The sequence below is a fragment of the Adelges cooleyi genome, unplaced genomic scaffold (genome assembly GCF_023614345.1).
Source record: "Adelges cooleyi isolate 19-005CV unplaced genomic scaffold, UGA_ACOO_1.1 ACOO_flye_CR_arks_rails_tigmint_CR_PRNA_108, whole genome shotgun sequence".
Lineage (NCBI taxonomy): Eukaryota > Metazoa > Arthropoda > Insecta > Hemiptera > Adelgidae > Adelges > Adelges cooleyi.
Genome location: NW_026095761.1, coordinates 306633 through 324994, shown reverse-complemented (window position 1 = coordinate 324994; position 18362 = coordinate 306633). Strand labels below are relative to the sequence as shown.

Here is an 18362-nt window from a genome sequence, read left to right as displayed (position 1 = left end):
ATGTACACTAATATTACGAACTTGGCTTGTGTTTGGTTAAAACTGCGGTTGTAATAACTGTTTATTTTACGGCGTTGGGGCGTAAAATATTTTTGGCAATAATCATTGCACTCGTATGGGAACTATATCACTGCTGTTAATAGCTCAGGTGATTAGTATAATTCTTGGCAGGCAGTGTGCCTGTAATTAGTTTGGTCGTTTATTGTCAATTATTGCATTCTTATATTAATACGTACAACTTACTGTAACCTCTCCAGGCTGGATTGTAGCGCTCTTGGACCGAATAGCCAGGAATCCCGCCACGGTAGTCTGTCCCGTCATCGACTCGATCGACGACAATACTCTTGAGTATCGATATCACCAAGGATATCCTAGTATCGGTGGTTTTGATTGGAGACTCTTGGTTAGTATACAATAATAATATACCTAAAAGATTATAGGTTGATTACCTTTCACTCACAGCAGCTGAAGAAGTGTAGATTGTAAACAAATTATACTCATTAATTAGTGGACTAATTGATTTTTCTATTAAATTATAGTATTTTTTTTTCTTGTAATCTCACGACAATGTTCGTTTATTGGCTCAGTTTTTGTGCACAAGTGAATAAAACCTTTTATAAGAAACTAATGTTCCATGAGTGTCGTGACGTTAACTTTATCATACAGTATCTTATTTTATAATCCCATCGAATACCAATTTAATTATAATATGCAGCGGCACTCTGCCCACGTGTTTTAGCAATGCGGGTCGGCCAAAGCTGATATTCCGGCTTTCGTATCATAGTCATATTACATAATACAGTATTTACATTTGTAACCGCCACTGACCGTTCCTCATCTGAATATCTCTGTCGGTCTTTTTGACCCTGGACCGCGTTCCAAATATTTTAGCTATTATAAAATAATTATTCCAGGAAGTTAGATCACACAGTAAACGGTTTTCTCGGTAGTCGGATGGACGAGCGCTAATGGAAACGGTTTAACTGCACAGCGAATAGGAACCGCCATTGCGGTTGAATATTTTGGTTTCGGTGTTCTTAGGAATTATGTTAACAACGTCTTATCTGGTTCGGTCCGACCGAAAGCCACTTGAAAACTATGCCCTCGCCAACAATACAAACGTCTGTGTGTACAAGCACAAATTAATACGCAAACGGTAGTAGACAGGTTGTCCAATTGAAATGGTACCAAAATCGAAACACATTTGGTGTAAATTATACTTGACACATTCCGCTTTTTTCGAATAAAACCTTTCGTTTGGGATGCAAACCCCCCGAACGTTGTACGTACATTGCTGAAAAAACAATTTCATAAACATTGATCAACACCCAAAAATCGTTTACTGACAATGTTTGATGATGATGAATGCATTGTAGTACCTAATACGATATATTATTATGTAAATATTGTACAGTAAACAAAAGATAGACACATGCGTCGTTATTGTATGGTTTGAGACCATATTAAGTCGTTTGATGTTGCTGAACACAAACAAAAAAATGCACATATTGTTGTTTGTACTTGATGAGAGTTTCAGAAAATTGTTTTCACACAAACTCCTCTACAACCGTTGCCGGTTCGCAGTAAAATATTAATAAAACTGTATTACACATTATCTTAATACGAATAAAATAACTGTTAACTTTTGGTGGAATTTATTGTCATAATTCAAGGTAACTTCTTATATTTCACTATAAGAGCATTTTTTTTTTATCCACGGTGTTTCGATCAAAACCATGTCTCAAGCCTTATGTTACAAGTCGTTGGATTTTTTTTAAATAAAACGTATATTTACAATACGTACATAGTATGTAATTGGTTTGTAGCTTATGTAAGTGGGTTTGAACTTGTCAACGGCCTAAGTGTTATAGCACACACGGTCATTGATGATGGAAGACGTGTATATTATACGACTCCGAGGCACGTTCATATTTCATGATAATAACCGTGGTAATAGTCGACTTAAAAAAACAAATATTCAACTGCCACTACAGTGGACGGGCCCGTTTCGTCTGGATCGGCGTGCAGATAGATCCCTGTTGTCGCTCTCTTTCAAGTGCGCATAAGAACCTTTCACGACACTCACGCGACTTGGGCTCCCCCGGTGTTATTTTTTAATTGGACAAAAGCGTTTCTTTTCCCTACCAAAGTCTGTGCGTAACGCTGCTGTCGTTGTGGGGAGAGTGGAGAAAAAAAAAACGTTTGTCCGTTCCACCAAACGCGCATTTTCACAATACACACACACAAATACAATATTGCAATAACGATGCGTCGGTGTTCTTTTAGCAGTCCACTGAGTCGCAAACGCTCAAATCGTGTACCGTAGTAAAATAATAACTGTAATAATTATTGTATTTGCGCCACCAGATCTTCGAGGAAACGGCTGTGTAACGAGCTTCGTTCCTCCGGCACTTTCTTCCGCGAGACCCCCCGCCCTCGACACTGTTCACGTTATAATTATATAACACAACATATTATAGAAAACAATAATTGTCAAAAACGGCTTCAGGCGCCTCGTGTAGAGAGACAATTATGGCGATCGACACACCTGTTGATTAGTTATTTTTATTTTATTTATATAGGACTTGAGTTTCAACGCGGCCTAATTTATCCGTTTACATACAAATAATAATACATCTGTTTAACAAGTATAATGTATAGACATTTTTATTAGTTTCGATACAAAATTGAAAACTGTATTGAACGAATAATGATGTGTTTTATTTTTCTAAACTACAACTCATAATTAAAACTGTTTTGTTCTTCGGTTAATACAAAAAAAAAAAAAATTACTGTAATATATTTCTTATGCTCTATCGATTTTAAGAGCGCTATTTCAATAATACTATGCAAATCAGCTGATGTTAATTTAAAACTACTGGAAATAATTTATTCTGAAAATGTGTTAGTTGTCCGAGACGAAGCTATGCTGTATTCATAATGCATTACTTTAATCTATACTTAAAACTCCTGTATAACATTCTTGATAAAAAAAACTCATTTGCACCATTTTTTTTTCATACAAATCCTGATAAACCAGTTTATGTTCATTCGTTAATTTTTTTTTCTTTAAACAAACACAAATGCTCATTACAAATGCACAGAGGCTGCCAAAAATTTGCAGCTATTTTTTTAATACTCTTTAATACTAATTTGACCGTTATAATCGTACATGGCTTTTTTGCGTCGTGCAACTGTAAGGTGTCATATTAACTGTACGGATGACCCCGAGAAAACTCTCCTACCAACAATTTTGAAACCGAATCAAATGTGTTGCTGTGTTATACCTACTTCTACGTGTAATACTGCACCCCCAAACGGTTAATAATAATTCTGATTGTAACGTTAATTTTTTTTTTTTTTTTTGTATTCTTTCTAAATTAGTTCAACTGGCACGTGGTGCCGGACAGGGAGAAGAAACGGCATCAAAACCAAGCCGAACCCGTTTGGTCTCCCACGATGGCCGGTGGACTGTTCGCCATCGACAAGAAGTTCTTCGAACGTCTTGGCACCTACGACAGTGGATTCGACATTTGGGGCGGCGAAAACCTGGAACTGTCCTTCAAGACCTGGATGTGCGGCGGCACTTTGGAAATCGTACCGTGCTCGCATGTCGGTCACATATTCAGGAAGAGGTCGCCGTACAAGTGGAGGTCCGGCGTTAACGTGCTCAAGAAAAACTCCATCAGACTGGCCGAAGTGTGGATGGACGACTACGCCAAGTACTACTACGAGCGGATCGGACGCGACTTGGTGAGTATAGCAATAAGATTCGCCAGTCTCGAGAGTGTCTTTCTGAAGTTTGGCCGAATGTAATTCTCAAAACTCTCCGACGAGACGATTAGTCGGTTTTTTTTTTTTTTGTTGGTTTCCTCATAATGTATGTATAATAACATAAAAGGAAACCGCTGCGTTTCAGCACAATTACTTACCCCGAAGGACCAAAGTTGTTGTGTGAGCTCGGCACGTGCTTTATACACTATATACGTCATACACTAAGTAAACGTTATATAAGACTATAAATAAACCGACATAAACTTAATAGGTGTTTTATCTTTGAAAAGTTTAGCCGCGTTCGCGTTGTATGTAATATGTGTGTGTGTTTACAACAGTGGTGAATACAATTTTAAAGTAATATGTATTATTATGTCACATAGTTCGTTTGCCGGGGTTTTCTATGTTAAATATATAAAACACATAATATTCAAAAGTTAGTTGCCTTTCTTCGACGTTAATCATGTGAGTTTTATGGTATTTGTGTGTCTTCAGGGCGACTTCGGGGACATCAAAGCGCGGAAAGACCTGAGAAGGAAATTGAAATGCAAGCCGTTCAAATGGTATTTGGATAACATATACCCGGAACTTTTCATTCCCGGCGATGCCGTAGCATCTGGAGAGGTAGGAAAAATAATATATCTATGTTTGAAAGAAAATTGGAATTTATGTACAACAATATAGCTGTAGATGTCTATGATTTTCCGAGTAAGAACTTTGAGAAGTTCTTAAGTAAGCAAGTTTATTTTTCAAACTTTCCAGACTTTTCCATATGTGTTTTACCCCGTTTGATTAGAAATCACTATTTATGTCAGTGTGTAAACTTTTCCATCTTGACACGCGCAAAACAATATTATCATCATCATTCGAAATAGCATTTTTCAATGTAGGTACATCATCATAATCTGTCATTTGCGACTTTTGCCGAAGTCAATTATATTTCATTTTTATATATTATGATTTAGTTATATTATCCTTACCGTCACATCGTTGCACGGTATAATTGTTATCATATTATTTTCCTCTTTGATATAATATTTTATTAAATATCAATATCATGCAAATCAATGGACAAAATTATAGCTTATTAGAATAAAAACTGAAAAATCTGCATTAAAAAAAAAAAAAAAAGATTTTATATTTATTAATAAGTATTGAATAATCGAGTTGCCTTCATTTAAATAAAATATTAATCCAGTTTTTGACGTCTACCGACGCCGACTCGATTTCAGACTGGGATTATCTTTAATTAAGGAAAATAACTAAAAACGGCAAAATGTGTATCGCACCTTTTGTTATACCAACAATATTATTGAATTGACAAATAAATATGTATTATTATATAATATGTTTAATATTATTATTGTGTTTGAAACATGTGTGTGTGTGTGTGTTGGGTGTATTAGGTGCGGAATTTAGGATACGGCAACAAAACTTGTCTGGATTCTCCTGCTAGGAAGAGTGAGCTCAACAAACCGGCTGGACTTTACCCTTGCCATAAAATGGGTGGCAATCAGGTTGGAATTTTGAGTGATATTTATCGTGGGGCCCGATTGCCCGCAGGTCGAGCCGGTGCGCCGTTTAAATCAACATCAGCCATCCTTGTTTCCTTTGCTATATATCTCTATCCTTGTCCATGTTAGGGGGGGGGGGGTAAAAGGGTCGAAGGTAAATTTATTAGCCACAGAAAATACACTGGAAAATACATTTTCAATAATTGTGTACCGATTTTGCGAGGTATTACCTACTACCACCACCTGCCGTTCGCGTTTAATGCATACAATTATATATTCTTTTGGTTTTTCGTGCACTTTTTTTAGATAAAAAACGCAAACTCAAATATGTGCATTGACTTAAACTCGGACGTGAAGTACAGTGAAAAATTTACCAATGTGTGGGAATGTCACCACCAAGGTGGCAACCAGGTAAAAAGCACTTTTGCCACTATCGCCGATTGAACAACTTTTTTTGTTTCTAACATGGAATATGTTTATGCGGGCATACCCAACCGAACGCGAGATTATGAGTGAAATTAATTCAACCGATATGGTATTTAGCTACAGGAATGCTGACTGATAATAAGAAGAGCAAATATTATACATTATTCGCTCGTTTGAATAGTGCAGAGTCGTAGCAATTACAATAAATAAACATATTCTATGCTTTTTTAAGAGCCAATCATTATTCGTCAGTGGGATCACCCTGTATAAAATACCGATTCAAGCAGCAACATAGTAGCGTTAGGTTAGTTAGTTTTTTTTATTTTTTATCCACCGATTGACTGTTAAATTCTAAATCCGTGAACCGTGTCACCGAGTATTGTCATGTACGTATGAAATACAATTAATATCATAATTCTGTTTAAATGGATTTCCGCTGTTATGCATGGACACTGTTAAGGGTTGTAGTTAATTATTCGAAAAAGCTTATTTTCTTATTTTTACCTCGTCCCATATATCTTATCCGTCTGTAGTTTTCACTCCATCTCAGACATGCAGAGATTCGTTTATCTTCCTTAACGTTAACTCCTATCTCATTTACTAATATACTGCGAATGCAATAATATTATGTTACTTCTCCTTGGGTCGTCCCGTGTCAGTTGGTTGAACCGTGTACTTGGCCGATCTGTACAGTTGAGCTGGACCTTCTTCTATAAGAAGAAGGCACACTTTTAATTATACTAATTGTGTCTACTTTACTCCAATGCTATTCTAGTACTGGATGCTTAGCAAAATGGGAGAGATCAGACGGGACGAATCGTGCTTGGACTTCGCCGGCACCGATGTAATCTTATACCCGTGCCACGGATCCAAAGGCAACCAATATTGGAAGTACAATGCTGATGTAAGTACACGACGCTTGTATATTATACGGTTTCTAATTAAATAGTTACCTACACGTCTAAGAACACAAATGGTAAATCTTTAACGGGATACAAATTATTTTACATTGATTTATAATCAAAACGGATAAATAAATGTATTTGTAAAGTAAACAATTAATTTTAACCGCATAATTTGAATTTTGGTGGTTAAACTCAAAACTATAAATTACATATAGGAATAATTAATAATATAATATTTAATCAATTAATAATATATTCCTATGATCGATTGAGTTTTTAAATAATAACAAATAGGGCTTGCACGTTTTATACCTAAGGCTAGTAGGCTATAGTATAGAATTCAGAAGATAAAAGTCATGAACTTTTCATACTTGACTTTGTCAATATAATAACTATAGAGGTGTTGTTGTTATGGTATAGTAAAATATTTCGAGTCGTTATCGCGAACAATGGGACAATATGCATTGAACGGCCGTTAAAAACAGCATTCATACTTGACTAGAATAAAGAAAGTATGCTTTTAACGATAATCGTTTCTGCAACGCCAACGTTGTTTCAGTTTAGTTTGAAAATATTTTTCAACGGTAAAAACTATTGTTGTTGTTGTTGTTATTTTTTTTTAATGGATAAAAATATATTACATCAAGTTTTACGACCCGAAACGGTAAAACTGCCACAAAACAACATAACGTGCAATTATTATGAAATTATTATTCTATTGCATAGCCCAGACGTGATTGTATCGATTTCCACGCTTGACCTTTAATAAAATATTACGGGTTCGGTAATCTATGCACTATAAGTTAAGTAAGTTATTTTATTTATTAAAAATATGGGATATAATGAGATTTAAAAAATAATAATTATCTTAATCGTTTTCCAATTAAACGAAGGTGAGTAGTTCATCTTATACCATTCACTTGATAATTTTAGAAATTCTTTACTATAACCGCATTATATATTGTTTTTATTGGAAATCATCGTTGGCTGAATCTTTCATCAGTTGATTTCACCTTATTAATCAGCCGATTTCCATATATACACCGTGTAGATTTTTTTCAAAATCATATACCGTGTACTGAAGAGGTCAAAAGGCGGTTGTCCTATGAGTAGGTACAATGGTTTGGTTAGGCAATGATGAAAATACAGTTATAGTTACAGAAATTACAGTTAGCCAATCTAAGTTAGTCACTTGTGTAAAAATACAAGATGATTTTTATTAAAAGGTTTTCAGTGTATTAAACGAGCACGAATTTCGAGTATTTAGGTATGTTTCGACAACGTCACATAATCTACAGCTTAAGCGGCGTAACGTCTCGATTATATTAACTGTGCGATGCTCTACCTAAATAAGTGCGTTATAAATTCGTCGTAGTTGTTAATAATTCTGTCCTATTCCATATATTATTATTATTATTATTATTATTATACCTAAATTTTAACCACTATTCTAGTAGCGTGTGTACCGTCGTTGTTCTCGTTAAAACGTATTTAATATGTATATCTTGTCTTGTACTTAAACGTACTCTCAAACTAAATTCTAACAGTGTAACGATAAGTTTCCGTTTATGTTTAACGTTCAAACAACTTACGCTCATGAGATATTCAGATAATGAAATGTACCTACCAAGTAAGGTTGAACTCTCAGGTTAAACAGTAAATACACAATATAGAAAAACTAATACAACTAAAAATCGTGTGACCAGAAAAATAAACTTGGAAATTTGGTTTCAAATAATATGCTCAGTTAACTTGTTCAAGTGTTTCTAAGTTAAGTTTGCTATTGCGTCAAGAAGTTGTTGACACATTGGTAGTAGGTCAGCTGGTCATGATAGGTTAGGTTATATTAGCTAGGTAAGTTTTGGTAAAATTTTTGCTTGATGTTTTTTGAAAAGGATTTATGCACATTGTCTTGGAAACCCATTACTGTTAATTACACTTTTTTTTTAGTTGGGCAAAAACAATATTAAATTCAAATTTTACATTGAACATTAAGTCATTAAATCTTTTATCGAATTTGTTAAAAATAAATAAGGATATTTAGTATCCATGTCCACCACGACCGTGACATTTATAATGATATTGAAACTTTTATACTAACAAACGTTTGAAAATGTTAATTTTGCTGGTTTGCAGACAAAACAGCTGAGGCACGGCAGCAGCAGGAAATGTCTTGCGATCAACACTTCCAGAGACAAATTGGTGATGGAAGAGTGCGATGCACATCTGAGCAGACAACAATGGCTGTTCGAGAACTTCGACCCGTCCAAATCGACCGAAGGCCCCAAGAAGCAAAAAGACTACTGACGATCAAAATAACCGCTGTCATACGTGTTGTTTTTTTTTTTTATTTTTATTTATTTAGTTGATCAAAATTTCCGTTATACATAGTACAAACCCTTGTCGCGGGAGGGTTGTAATTGTTTTTTTTTTTCGTTGTTTTTCTATGTATGTCAAAGACATTATTCGTACGACATGACATCTGTGTAATTGTTTGTTTATTTATAATGTTTATATATTATATCCTTATTTTTTTTTTTTAATCACAACTTACCCGAATATCAACATCATATTTTATCGATGTACTTAATCAGTATTACCTTAAACGAACAAAAAAAAAATAAATAAATAACATTCCATGACATATCCTCCAACTTATTATCTTTTATTTTGTATAATTTCAAACCCTAGCCAATTATAATATGCATTAATTATACGAATATTATTTATTGTTATAATATAATGTATGGGTTTTCTTTTCGTTGTACATACGCATCTGACGAAGTATCATTAAGTATTTAAAATTGAATATATTAATTATATATCATTATTATCAAAATATATACATTTATATTTATTTGTATATTTTAGAAAAATAATGATCAATGTCATCTTTATACGCTCTCTCTCTCTTTCTAATTCTTAGGAATTTTTTCTACATGAACAATACAATTTACTACTTGAACATAATACTTATTATTTATATATAAAAACCTTTTCAACTGTTATTTATATATGTGTAAAAAAACTATAATATATTAAGAAAAAATATTTAATAAACTCGATCCCTCGTCTTAGTTTGTTGCCCTTTAATTGTTGTTTTAAACGGAACGATTCATATTGATCATTTGTGTGTTTAATAGTTTTGTTTTGTTTGCTCGTTATTAAAAACTACAATCATAATTATTGTATTGTGTCGTTTTACAATGTATAAAGCAAACGTGTTTTAAATGAAATGGCTACTTTGTTGTGGCTGAATTTTTAGCAAGGATTTTTGGTGTACCAAAGTACAGCTGTTGATGAGTAGACCATTTCGATAAATAGAAAAAGAAAATCAGAACATAATTTACACTTGGGACAACATAATATATTTTTGGTATTATAAACAGAGAAACTATGCATAGTACCTATGTACATGAAAATAAAATACAACATGGTTGACAAACAACCCGACAAATTTCAATGAAAAAATTATAATTGTTTTGACCAGACTGATAGGCTCTACAAACAACATAAAAGTATGTGCGTGATTTTCAGTGGTAAAAACATGTTCAAACAGACTGAAAATAACTTGCTTAATTTTGGTTTTAGAGTAAAAGCACCCATTATAAAATTAAAAGAAAACAATATTTCGGAGGTGCGTTTTTTTAAAAAAATTAATTTTTTGGAAAGTTACAGTCATTTAAAAATGTTAAAATAGTCGTTATTTCTAAACTATGTATTGAGCGTTATACATATAATAATGAAAAAAACGCCACCGTCTTGCCCTCCGAAATATTGTTCCCTTTTAATTTTATAATGGGTGCTTTTACTCTAAATCCAAAATCAAGCGAGTTATTTTCAGTCTGCTTAAACAAGTTGAGATGAAAAAACATTTTTAAATCGCTTTCAAGGATGCTGTGATAGTCCAAAAAATAAATTAACTACCAAACTAGAGTCCTAGTTATTGAGCTAATAATTACACATCACAGTTTAACCTTTAAATTAAGATTTTGTAAAAAATTGCCTATACTTTACTCCATAAAAATGGGCGATGCGACGCCCTCTTAATCTATATACATCTAGTTGTTGTACTTTAACCTGTTAACGGCATTGTCTTTATGGGTGATTTAAAATTTGCGCCAATAGCAGTCGCAACGTTACATTGGCAGGGCGGCATTTCTCTTTAAAATCATTTTTACCTAGTTTTTTTTTTTTTTTTAAGAGTCCTGTGCAACAATAACGTTATAATCGAGATGGAATTTACCTATATGCTCGTGCCGGAAATTAAAACTCGGCTTACAATAATAATATATCCAGTTTTGAGGGCGACCGAGTAAGCAGAAAAAAAAATATGACCCTTACTATATAATATACTCTGTCAGGAAACAACGGTCGAATTAATACCGCGCTGTCGAGCATACCCTTTTTAAACACAATCTCATTGTGTAAGTTTAAATTACTCAAATATATTATTATCACGTATGTACCATTACTCGCAAATACAATACGAAATACCCAAACAATGTATGACGCATGAATAATATTGTTATATTCGATACAGTAACTAATAAAGATTGGACATTTCTCTTATGAAATGTTTTTTTTTTTTGTTTAAAAAAAAAAAAGTAAATTATATAAATCGTCAATTTATCGACACCCTAGTTTAAATGTCCAATCTCAAAAGTGTTAAAAACAATTATTATTGTTGTCAGCTTCAATATATTATTTTCACTTGTACAAGGTGTGTGATAAATATATTTTTATCGAAAATTTCCTAACCTGAAAAGCACAAGCGACCAAGTGTGTCCATTGTGTATATTTTCTTATTTCCAATAGTAGCCGCAATAATTATAGTGTCAACTGATTAGGTAACACCAAATAATATACAGGTTGTGGATTTAGTAGCCACAATATTTGATAATTATTAAATAAACAGGATAAACTACACATAGTGTAGTTAAATTATCTTCAACTGTTGTCTCGATATTGTTCAATTTAACAACCAGTGTCGGATTTGAGGGGGGGGGCGATGGGGCGATCGCCCCCCCCCCCTTGGTCCAAATTTTGGCCCAAGAAAAAAGTGGTTGTAATAAATTTCGACCATGTCAATTAATTTACCTGTTAATTCGTATAAGCTTCATGATATTATTTTTAATTTAAATAATTTTGTCTATGAGTAAAACCCATTTTAGTTGATAGAATAGTACATTTTTTGTTCCGTCACTGAAAACAGATTTGGATTCGTCATGAAGTTTACTTGAGATCGGTCAGTGTATTTTTTTTTAATTAAATCAAATTTGGAAAGGGATACTATAAAAAATTTCAAAAAGTACTCTGACCGATGCTAAGTAAACTTCATGGCGAATTCAAATCTGTTTCCAAATTACTTATCGGCCACTGGTTCGGCCTGTGCGATGGACAAAAAATTCTGTGTTTTGTCTGAAAAAAGGGCCGGTATCGAATACCCTTAAATGTAGATGATATTATTGAAAGATTTGCTAAAGAAAAAAAAAAGATGCATTGTTTTTATATTAAAAATATCTGAGTATTGTACTTTACTTAATTATAAGTATGTATTTGAATTTAAAGAAACTTGTTGTAGCTATTTTCTATGAAAGTTTATTGGGTCAAAATTAAACTGAATTAATAATGATTCATTAAAAAATAACTAATCAAAATAATTAATACATTGTAACATATTTTTTAGACAATAATTAAAAAAGTAAAAAACAAAAAAAAAGGTAATTGTATTACACCCACAAAAAAAGAAAATTCGCCCCCCCCCCCCTTGGAGAACCCATGGATTCGCCACTGTTAACAACACTATTGTAGTACTATTGGAATATTAACATACTTACATAGATTATCTTGACTCGTCTATGTAAATATTGTAGCATTGACATAGTGTTAGATTTTAACTTTTAAATAGTAATATAAACCTACAGCGGCGTTGTGTGAATCGTTCAATATAGTGTTGCAAAATATTTTTTTAATAGTTTAATGGTTTTTTTAATGCTTCCAAACCCCCTTGACGTTTTGCAACAGTCTGTATTTGAAAGGTTAAATATTTAAACTGCTTACCACGGCGACAGCGTCTTTGCAGTTTTCAAATAAGTGTTAATATTTCAGCTAGGCTATGACGTACCTAACGTTGTTTTTATTTCGAAGAAATGACAAAATGTATTAATTGTTTGGAAAAATCTTTTTTTCGAAAAGCAACACAATATAGAAAAATAGACGTTCGACAAAATCGAAATGACAATAATAATAGTAGGCAATAAACCCGCGGTTGAAAAATGAAAATATAATTTTAAGCATAATATACAGGTATACATTACACTATGCGAAAATAATATTGCAAACTGCGCAAAACCCAGGTTCGACGTAGGCGCGGTGATACAATTTTAGGGAATATCTCAAAAGTGGTCACACTGTACCGGATCCGTGTGGAGCGTCGTTATCAGCTAAAGGCCGAGGAATTGATTGATAAGCGATAAGAAAACATTATTTTAAGTTGTTAACTTTTTGTTTTTTTTTCAACTTGCCGTCTGCTGATTTACACCACTTACGGCAACAGCAACAGCAGCTGTCTTGATTATATTATAGTTCTTGCGATAAGCACAGTGGATTCTTGTTGTTAATTTTGTTATTTATATCATATTATCGGTGTGTGCAAGTGCAACGCGACTCGTTATGTTTTTTCCCTATTATTATCGAACCGAACTGTAATTTGTCGTGCCGCCTCCGTTGTAAAAGCTGTCCGCAGCAACGTCATGTGCTATTGGTTTTTTTTCTCTCCTAACTACTAACCGGTTGAATATCAATAATTTTTTATTATTCGTCGCGTCTCTTTACGCCGCCGATCGTTTCGGACAAAACGCGTATTTTGAAAACGAGCATTTTGTTGGTAACGTCAAATATATTACTACCCTAATAACGTTATGTTAATTACTAATAATTGCCGATAAACGATATTGTATGACTTCGATTATTATCGATTGAATATTTGTTTGGTTTTTAGCTTGAGTGATGGTCAACTACGAAAAGGCTGTAAATTATTCACATTTGACTTACAAGACATCCCCTAACGGTGGCATGACGACTGAGCCACAAATGGCCATAGTGCACCCGGAAGACCCTAATATACAGTATTCTCCGTTTGTGCTGCGGACACCGACCACAGAAATAAACGGAATGCCGTCTTGTTTGCCTAAAAACAATTGCATTCATCAACAGAATATGTACAACAGGCCTCCGCCTCATGTGTGCGGTAGTTATGACATGTCACCATCGACAGGGCCAAAATCTAGATCTTATAGGTATACGAAAAGATCTCTGGAACCAAAACAAGTTGACTATGCGGCCAGATTATCAGTAAGTTTTAAATTTTACAAATTAAATATAAATTTTATAAAAATACTATTTCCTACCTATAGTAAACCTACCCGTAGTAAGTATTCTAATTACAGCTGTAAAGTGTGGGCCAAATTTTCTTAATCCTAGTCGAAGTAACACATAAACCCACTAGAAAATATTTTAAAGATTAAAATTTTAATATTTTATGGGTTAAACACCTTGAAGCGTTTTTTTTTTATAGTTTATTTATTCCAAACTAACAATAATACGTTTTTCTTGAAATTTGGTTTCTTAATTAAATTTAAGCACTAGATGATGCTAATGTGAATTTGCCTTAGTGTTGTTATAAAAAATTATTCAAATTGTTATTTATTATTGTACAAAAAAAAAATGTTGATCAGTATAATTTTAAAATTCAATAAATATTATGTCATAATCTATAATTGCCTTTTCTGTAATTATATTAGAACATAATTTTATTTGTTAAGGAAATAAAATTGGATAAAGAAAAATCGCCCGTAGCCAAACTAAATGAAATCATGGCAATACAAAAGTTTAACGTCGAATACACTTTAGTGTCAATGTCAGGACAAGTTCACAGTCCACTTTTTACGTATCGTGTTAAAGGGGGTGACATGGTCGGTATGTATACACACAAATGTTATACTGTAAAATTGTTTTTAATTAATGTCAGTACAAATAATATTTTAATTCTTTTTAGTTTACGGTACTGGCAAATCAAAGAAAGACGCTAAACAAAATGCAGCGATTGAATATTTGGAAAAACTTGACTGTGCTGAAAATAATGCAATAACATCAACGACTCGCAATCGTTCATGTAGCCCTACAGTGTAAATATATTTTTTTAAGTATTTATTAGCTTGTAAATAGGCAACACATTGTTTTTAATCTTATACATAATTACATAATGTGATTATAATTCAACTTAAATGATTAAAAAATATACTGAACAATAATTACCTACCATATAATTATGATTATACAATAGTCACAGTTCAAAACTTGGCCCTTAGACATTTTCTCTCTCTGGCGAGTTATTGTTTAGACAAAAAAAAGTCCATTTCATTTCTAAAGCCGGTCCTACACGACTCGTGTACTTGACAATCGTCGTCATCGCGGATGCTTGCAGAATTATCGTATTTCGTGTGACGAATATAGACGATGAACTCCGAGTCGTGTGAGAATCTCAGCAATAGTTAATAAGAACATTTGTTATCCCTTTGACTCGTATCACAATTACCATTATTTTTGTTGCTAATCTAATGGTTGTAAACACAAAAGAAAAACAGATTTATTCTCGTGTGTAAATAAAATAATATATTTTTTATTGTTTATCATAATACATATTGACTAAACAGGGAGAAATTTGACAAAATATATTATCAGATACAATTCTTGGATACACGCCTATATACTTTAAAGAAATGAGAATTGGAATTAATTTACAAAAACCAGTATAGAATTTAACTTAAAAATAAGCTTTTTACTTTTGAATTAAAAAAAAAAAAAAATGTCTGTAATATATTTGAAATTAATTATTTGTAGTTATGAAGCTCCTCAAAAGATAATGGACACCAAGTCGGACATTAATCCAATTGGAGTACTTCAGGAACTATGTATGGCTCGACACTGGCAACTTCCCGAGTATGATTTTCCTCAAGAAGATATTATTGGCGAACCTCATAATCGTTTGTACCGAGTGACATGTACAATTTTGACTTACAGAACTCAAGGTAGATAAAATTATACTACACAAGTGTGCATGTGAATAAAATTTGTTGTATTAATTATAGGTGAAGGCAAAACGAAACAAGGGGCTAAACGACAAGCAGCGAGGTTTATGTACGATTTAATGAAAAATTTATCACGGGAACAGATTGAGGATCTTTCTTATAACGAGCCATCAAATCAGACATCCGCCAATGAGATATCTTCAAAAAAACAGCCGTTGGATATCAAAAAGGAACCGATGCAGTTTGTGTCGACGGACGCTTTGAAACAAGTGGAAAAGTTTTTCAACCAATTGAAAAAATCAGAGAAGCCGTGTTTAAACGCTTTAAATGTAAGTATAGTGATAATAATAAATGTTGTACAGATTGCCTTTATCGAGATAAAATTGTATTTTAATTGTTATTATTCTTATACATATTGTAGAATCTGAAATCGTTAGACGAGTTAAAACCTGGTGCGGTCGATCTTTTAGACAAAATTGGAAATGAAGAAGGTTTTCGTACTTCTTATGTCATGTTGTCTAATAAATCTAGTAAGAAACAAATTTTTTTTGTTATAATTAAATAAAATCGAATTAATGTATTATTTATTTTATTGCGTTCTTCTTTAGATCATGTCACAGATATCATGGTACAAGTTTCCATCAACCCCGTTATGGTGTACGTCGGTTCCGGAGCGTCGATTAGTGAAGCACAAGAAGCAGCAGCTTTTGCCGCTTTGGTCTATTTTAAGCTAATGCTTGAAAAATAAATGTTTGTTTTGTATTGATAATTTTTCACACCAAAAACTGTGCAATTTAATTGAAGAATTTACCATTCAAATAACCAGTGTAACTGAATCATTTTTCTGTATTAATAATTTTTTGATAAGTTGGCTTAAAAGTTATATATAACCCAACTTTACCAGTTTGTAATTAATTTAGTTATTTATAATATGTTTGTATTAACAATTGGCAACTATTATAATTGGGTAAAAACCAATTCACGTAGTTAGTGATTTTCAACATTAACAGTATTTTGCTTGTATTTAATTAATTTATGTAAAATATGTTATTATGATATGTTATATTACGATTGTGTTACAGTTACAGTGTAAAGTTATTATAAAGTATTTTCTTTCCATTATTCTAAATAAAAAATATATATATCTTTATGTTGTTAAATATTGTATTATTGTTATTTTTCTCAAGAGAACATTTTCGTGTCCCAAAATTTATGATAAGAAATAAAATAGATTTAAGTTCATTGAACGCGTGGAAAATTATAAAATCTATTACTTATGAGCTACACTTGAACAACTTTCAGACTCATTACTAGTTTTAAAAAAAAACTCATTTCATTTATTGTAAACATTTTACTTTTAATTTAAATAAATATTCAATTTTTAACGTAATCGGTTCTTGCCTTTGGGGCATAGCATACACTTATTTTTAAACTTAGTAATAAGTTAAATAATCACTTGGTGTGTGCTTATCCCAGTAAACTTAATCAAATAATATGTTGTTTAGCTTCGAATAGTATTTAATTTTTTTTTCCGTAGGCGGATGTGTCTTTTGATTTATGCACAAAATGTACCGTTGCCCATATAAATAATGTACTTGATTCTTTTTTTGTCGGTTGAAAATTAATTTTTTGAAATTTTGGCTAGATGTAAATTTGTGTAGGCTAGTTTTTTCCGATGTACCTACCTACTTGTGTGTGTTATTTTTTTTACATAAATATAATAATTTATTATTGTAATATTATAGCACATATGATTGTGCATAAGGCACATTCGATAAAAAAAAGTGTTTTTTTCATAGCGTTGTGTAGAATGTATAGTGATGAGTATATTTTTCGTTTGTTTTTATCATACTATCTAATTGTATGTTGCTCAGATAATGTCTAGTCTGAAAGTTAGTAGTATGGTTCAATTGACCGGTTTCTCATTTAATTTCACACATTTAATCACTTGTAATTATTATTGTTTCGAAGACGTTATCATAGTTCTATAATTTTTGTTTCCCAAACAGCCCCTTGGATTTGGACCTAAACGGTTTTCTTGACTTGAACATTGTTTTTTAGCATGTGGTAAACCGTGCAACTGCTTTTCAGCTCCACGTCGAAAATAAAAAAAAACAGAATGAATAAAAGTACTCTTAACTAAGTAATCAAACTGACAAAACAAATCTCTTGATACGATTAGTCTCTGATTAATCAAATTCCCGACATGGAACAAGATAGTCTTAAGAGTATGTTTTAGATGAGATTCATCGTATAATGATAATATTTAGGGAAAAATATCTCCCAAGCATGATTACTATCATCAAGTAAATGTGTATAATTGTAATTAATAAAACATATTAACTAAGATATTAATTTTCCATGATTTCCCAGACCATTTAAATTATAGTTAGTGTAAATTGTGTTTAAGTACAATTTACTTTAAAACAACATCTTCTATGGAATTCAATATTTATATTTTATGGTACCTATACTACATGAAAGTATGACATGATTTTTACTACGCCACAATGATATGTTTCTTTTAGTGGGTTTAATTTGTATACAAAGTATAACACTAAAAATTACTATCGGAGAATGAATTGTATTATATTACATCTGCTTTCAAGCTGAAATAATTAGAATATCAAGGTAATATAAGGTATTAACTA

General features: G+C 32.3%; 2 protein-coding genes across 4 annotated transcripts in view; both read left to right on the top strand.

The window, feature by feature from the left end:
• The window catches only part of LOC126838937 (putative polypeptide N-acetylgalactosaminyltransferase 9), a 119440-nt gene extending 109901 nt beyond the window's left edge, over nucleotides 1–9539 (top strand). Inside the window, exons 7-12 of one of the 3 annotated variants that reach the window (XM_050573754.1) lie at nucleotides 258–403; nucleotides 3385–3753; nucleotides 4270–4398; nucleotides 5181–5291; nucleotides 6490–6618; nucleotides 8756–9532. In XM_050573754.1, coding sequence (XP_050429711.1) covers nucleotides 258–403; nucleotides 3385–3753; nucleotides 4270–4398; nucleotides 5181–5291; nucleotides 6490–6618; nucleotides 8756–8926 — 1055 coding nt within the window. In that variant the 3' untranslated portion in view covers nucleotides 8927–9532. Of the gene's footprint in view, nucleotides 1–257; nucleotides 404–3384; nucleotides 3754–4269; nucleotides 4399–5180; nucleotides 5292–5594; nucleotides 5700–6489; nucleotides 6619–8755 lie in introns of all 3 variants that reach the window. The other 2 variants (XM_050573763.1, XM_050573745.1) reach the window with 2 other exon arrangements.
• Nucleotides 9540–13117: 3578 nt separating this feature from the next.
• On the top strand, nucleotides 13118–16692 carry LOC126840290 (interferon-inducible double-stranded RNA-dependent protein kinase activator A homolog B-like). Its single transcript, XM_050575937.1, has 8 exons — nucleotides 13118–13508; nucleotides 13623–13975; nucleotides 14446–14599; nucleotides 14679–14808; nucleotides 15524–15711; nucleotides 15772–16040; nucleotides 16133–16241; nucleotides 16320–16692. Exons 2-8 carry the CDS (start codon nucleotides 13631–13633, stop codon nucleotides 16457–16459), a joined length of 1335 nt encoding a protein of 444 aa, XP_050431894.1. The 5' UTR covers nucleotides 13118–13508; nucleotides 13623–13630; the 3' UTR covers nucleotides 16460–16692.
• Nucleotides 16693–18362: the final 1670 nt, after the last annotated feature.

Excerpts from the sequence above, each read along its gene's own strand:
- LOC126840290 (XM_050575937.1), top strand. The coding sequence starts at position 13,631 with ATGGTCAACTACGAAAAGGCTGTAAATTATTCACATTTGACTTACAAG. Across the intron at positions 14,600-14,678 it reads TAAAGGGGGTGACATGGTCG|TTTACGGTACTGGCAAATCA; the intron begins GTATGTATACAC and ends AATTCTTTTTAG. Across the intron at positions 14,809-15,523 it reads CGTTCATGTAGCCCTACAGT|TTATGAAGCTCCTCAAAAGA; the intron begins GTAAATATATTT and ends AATTATTTGTAG.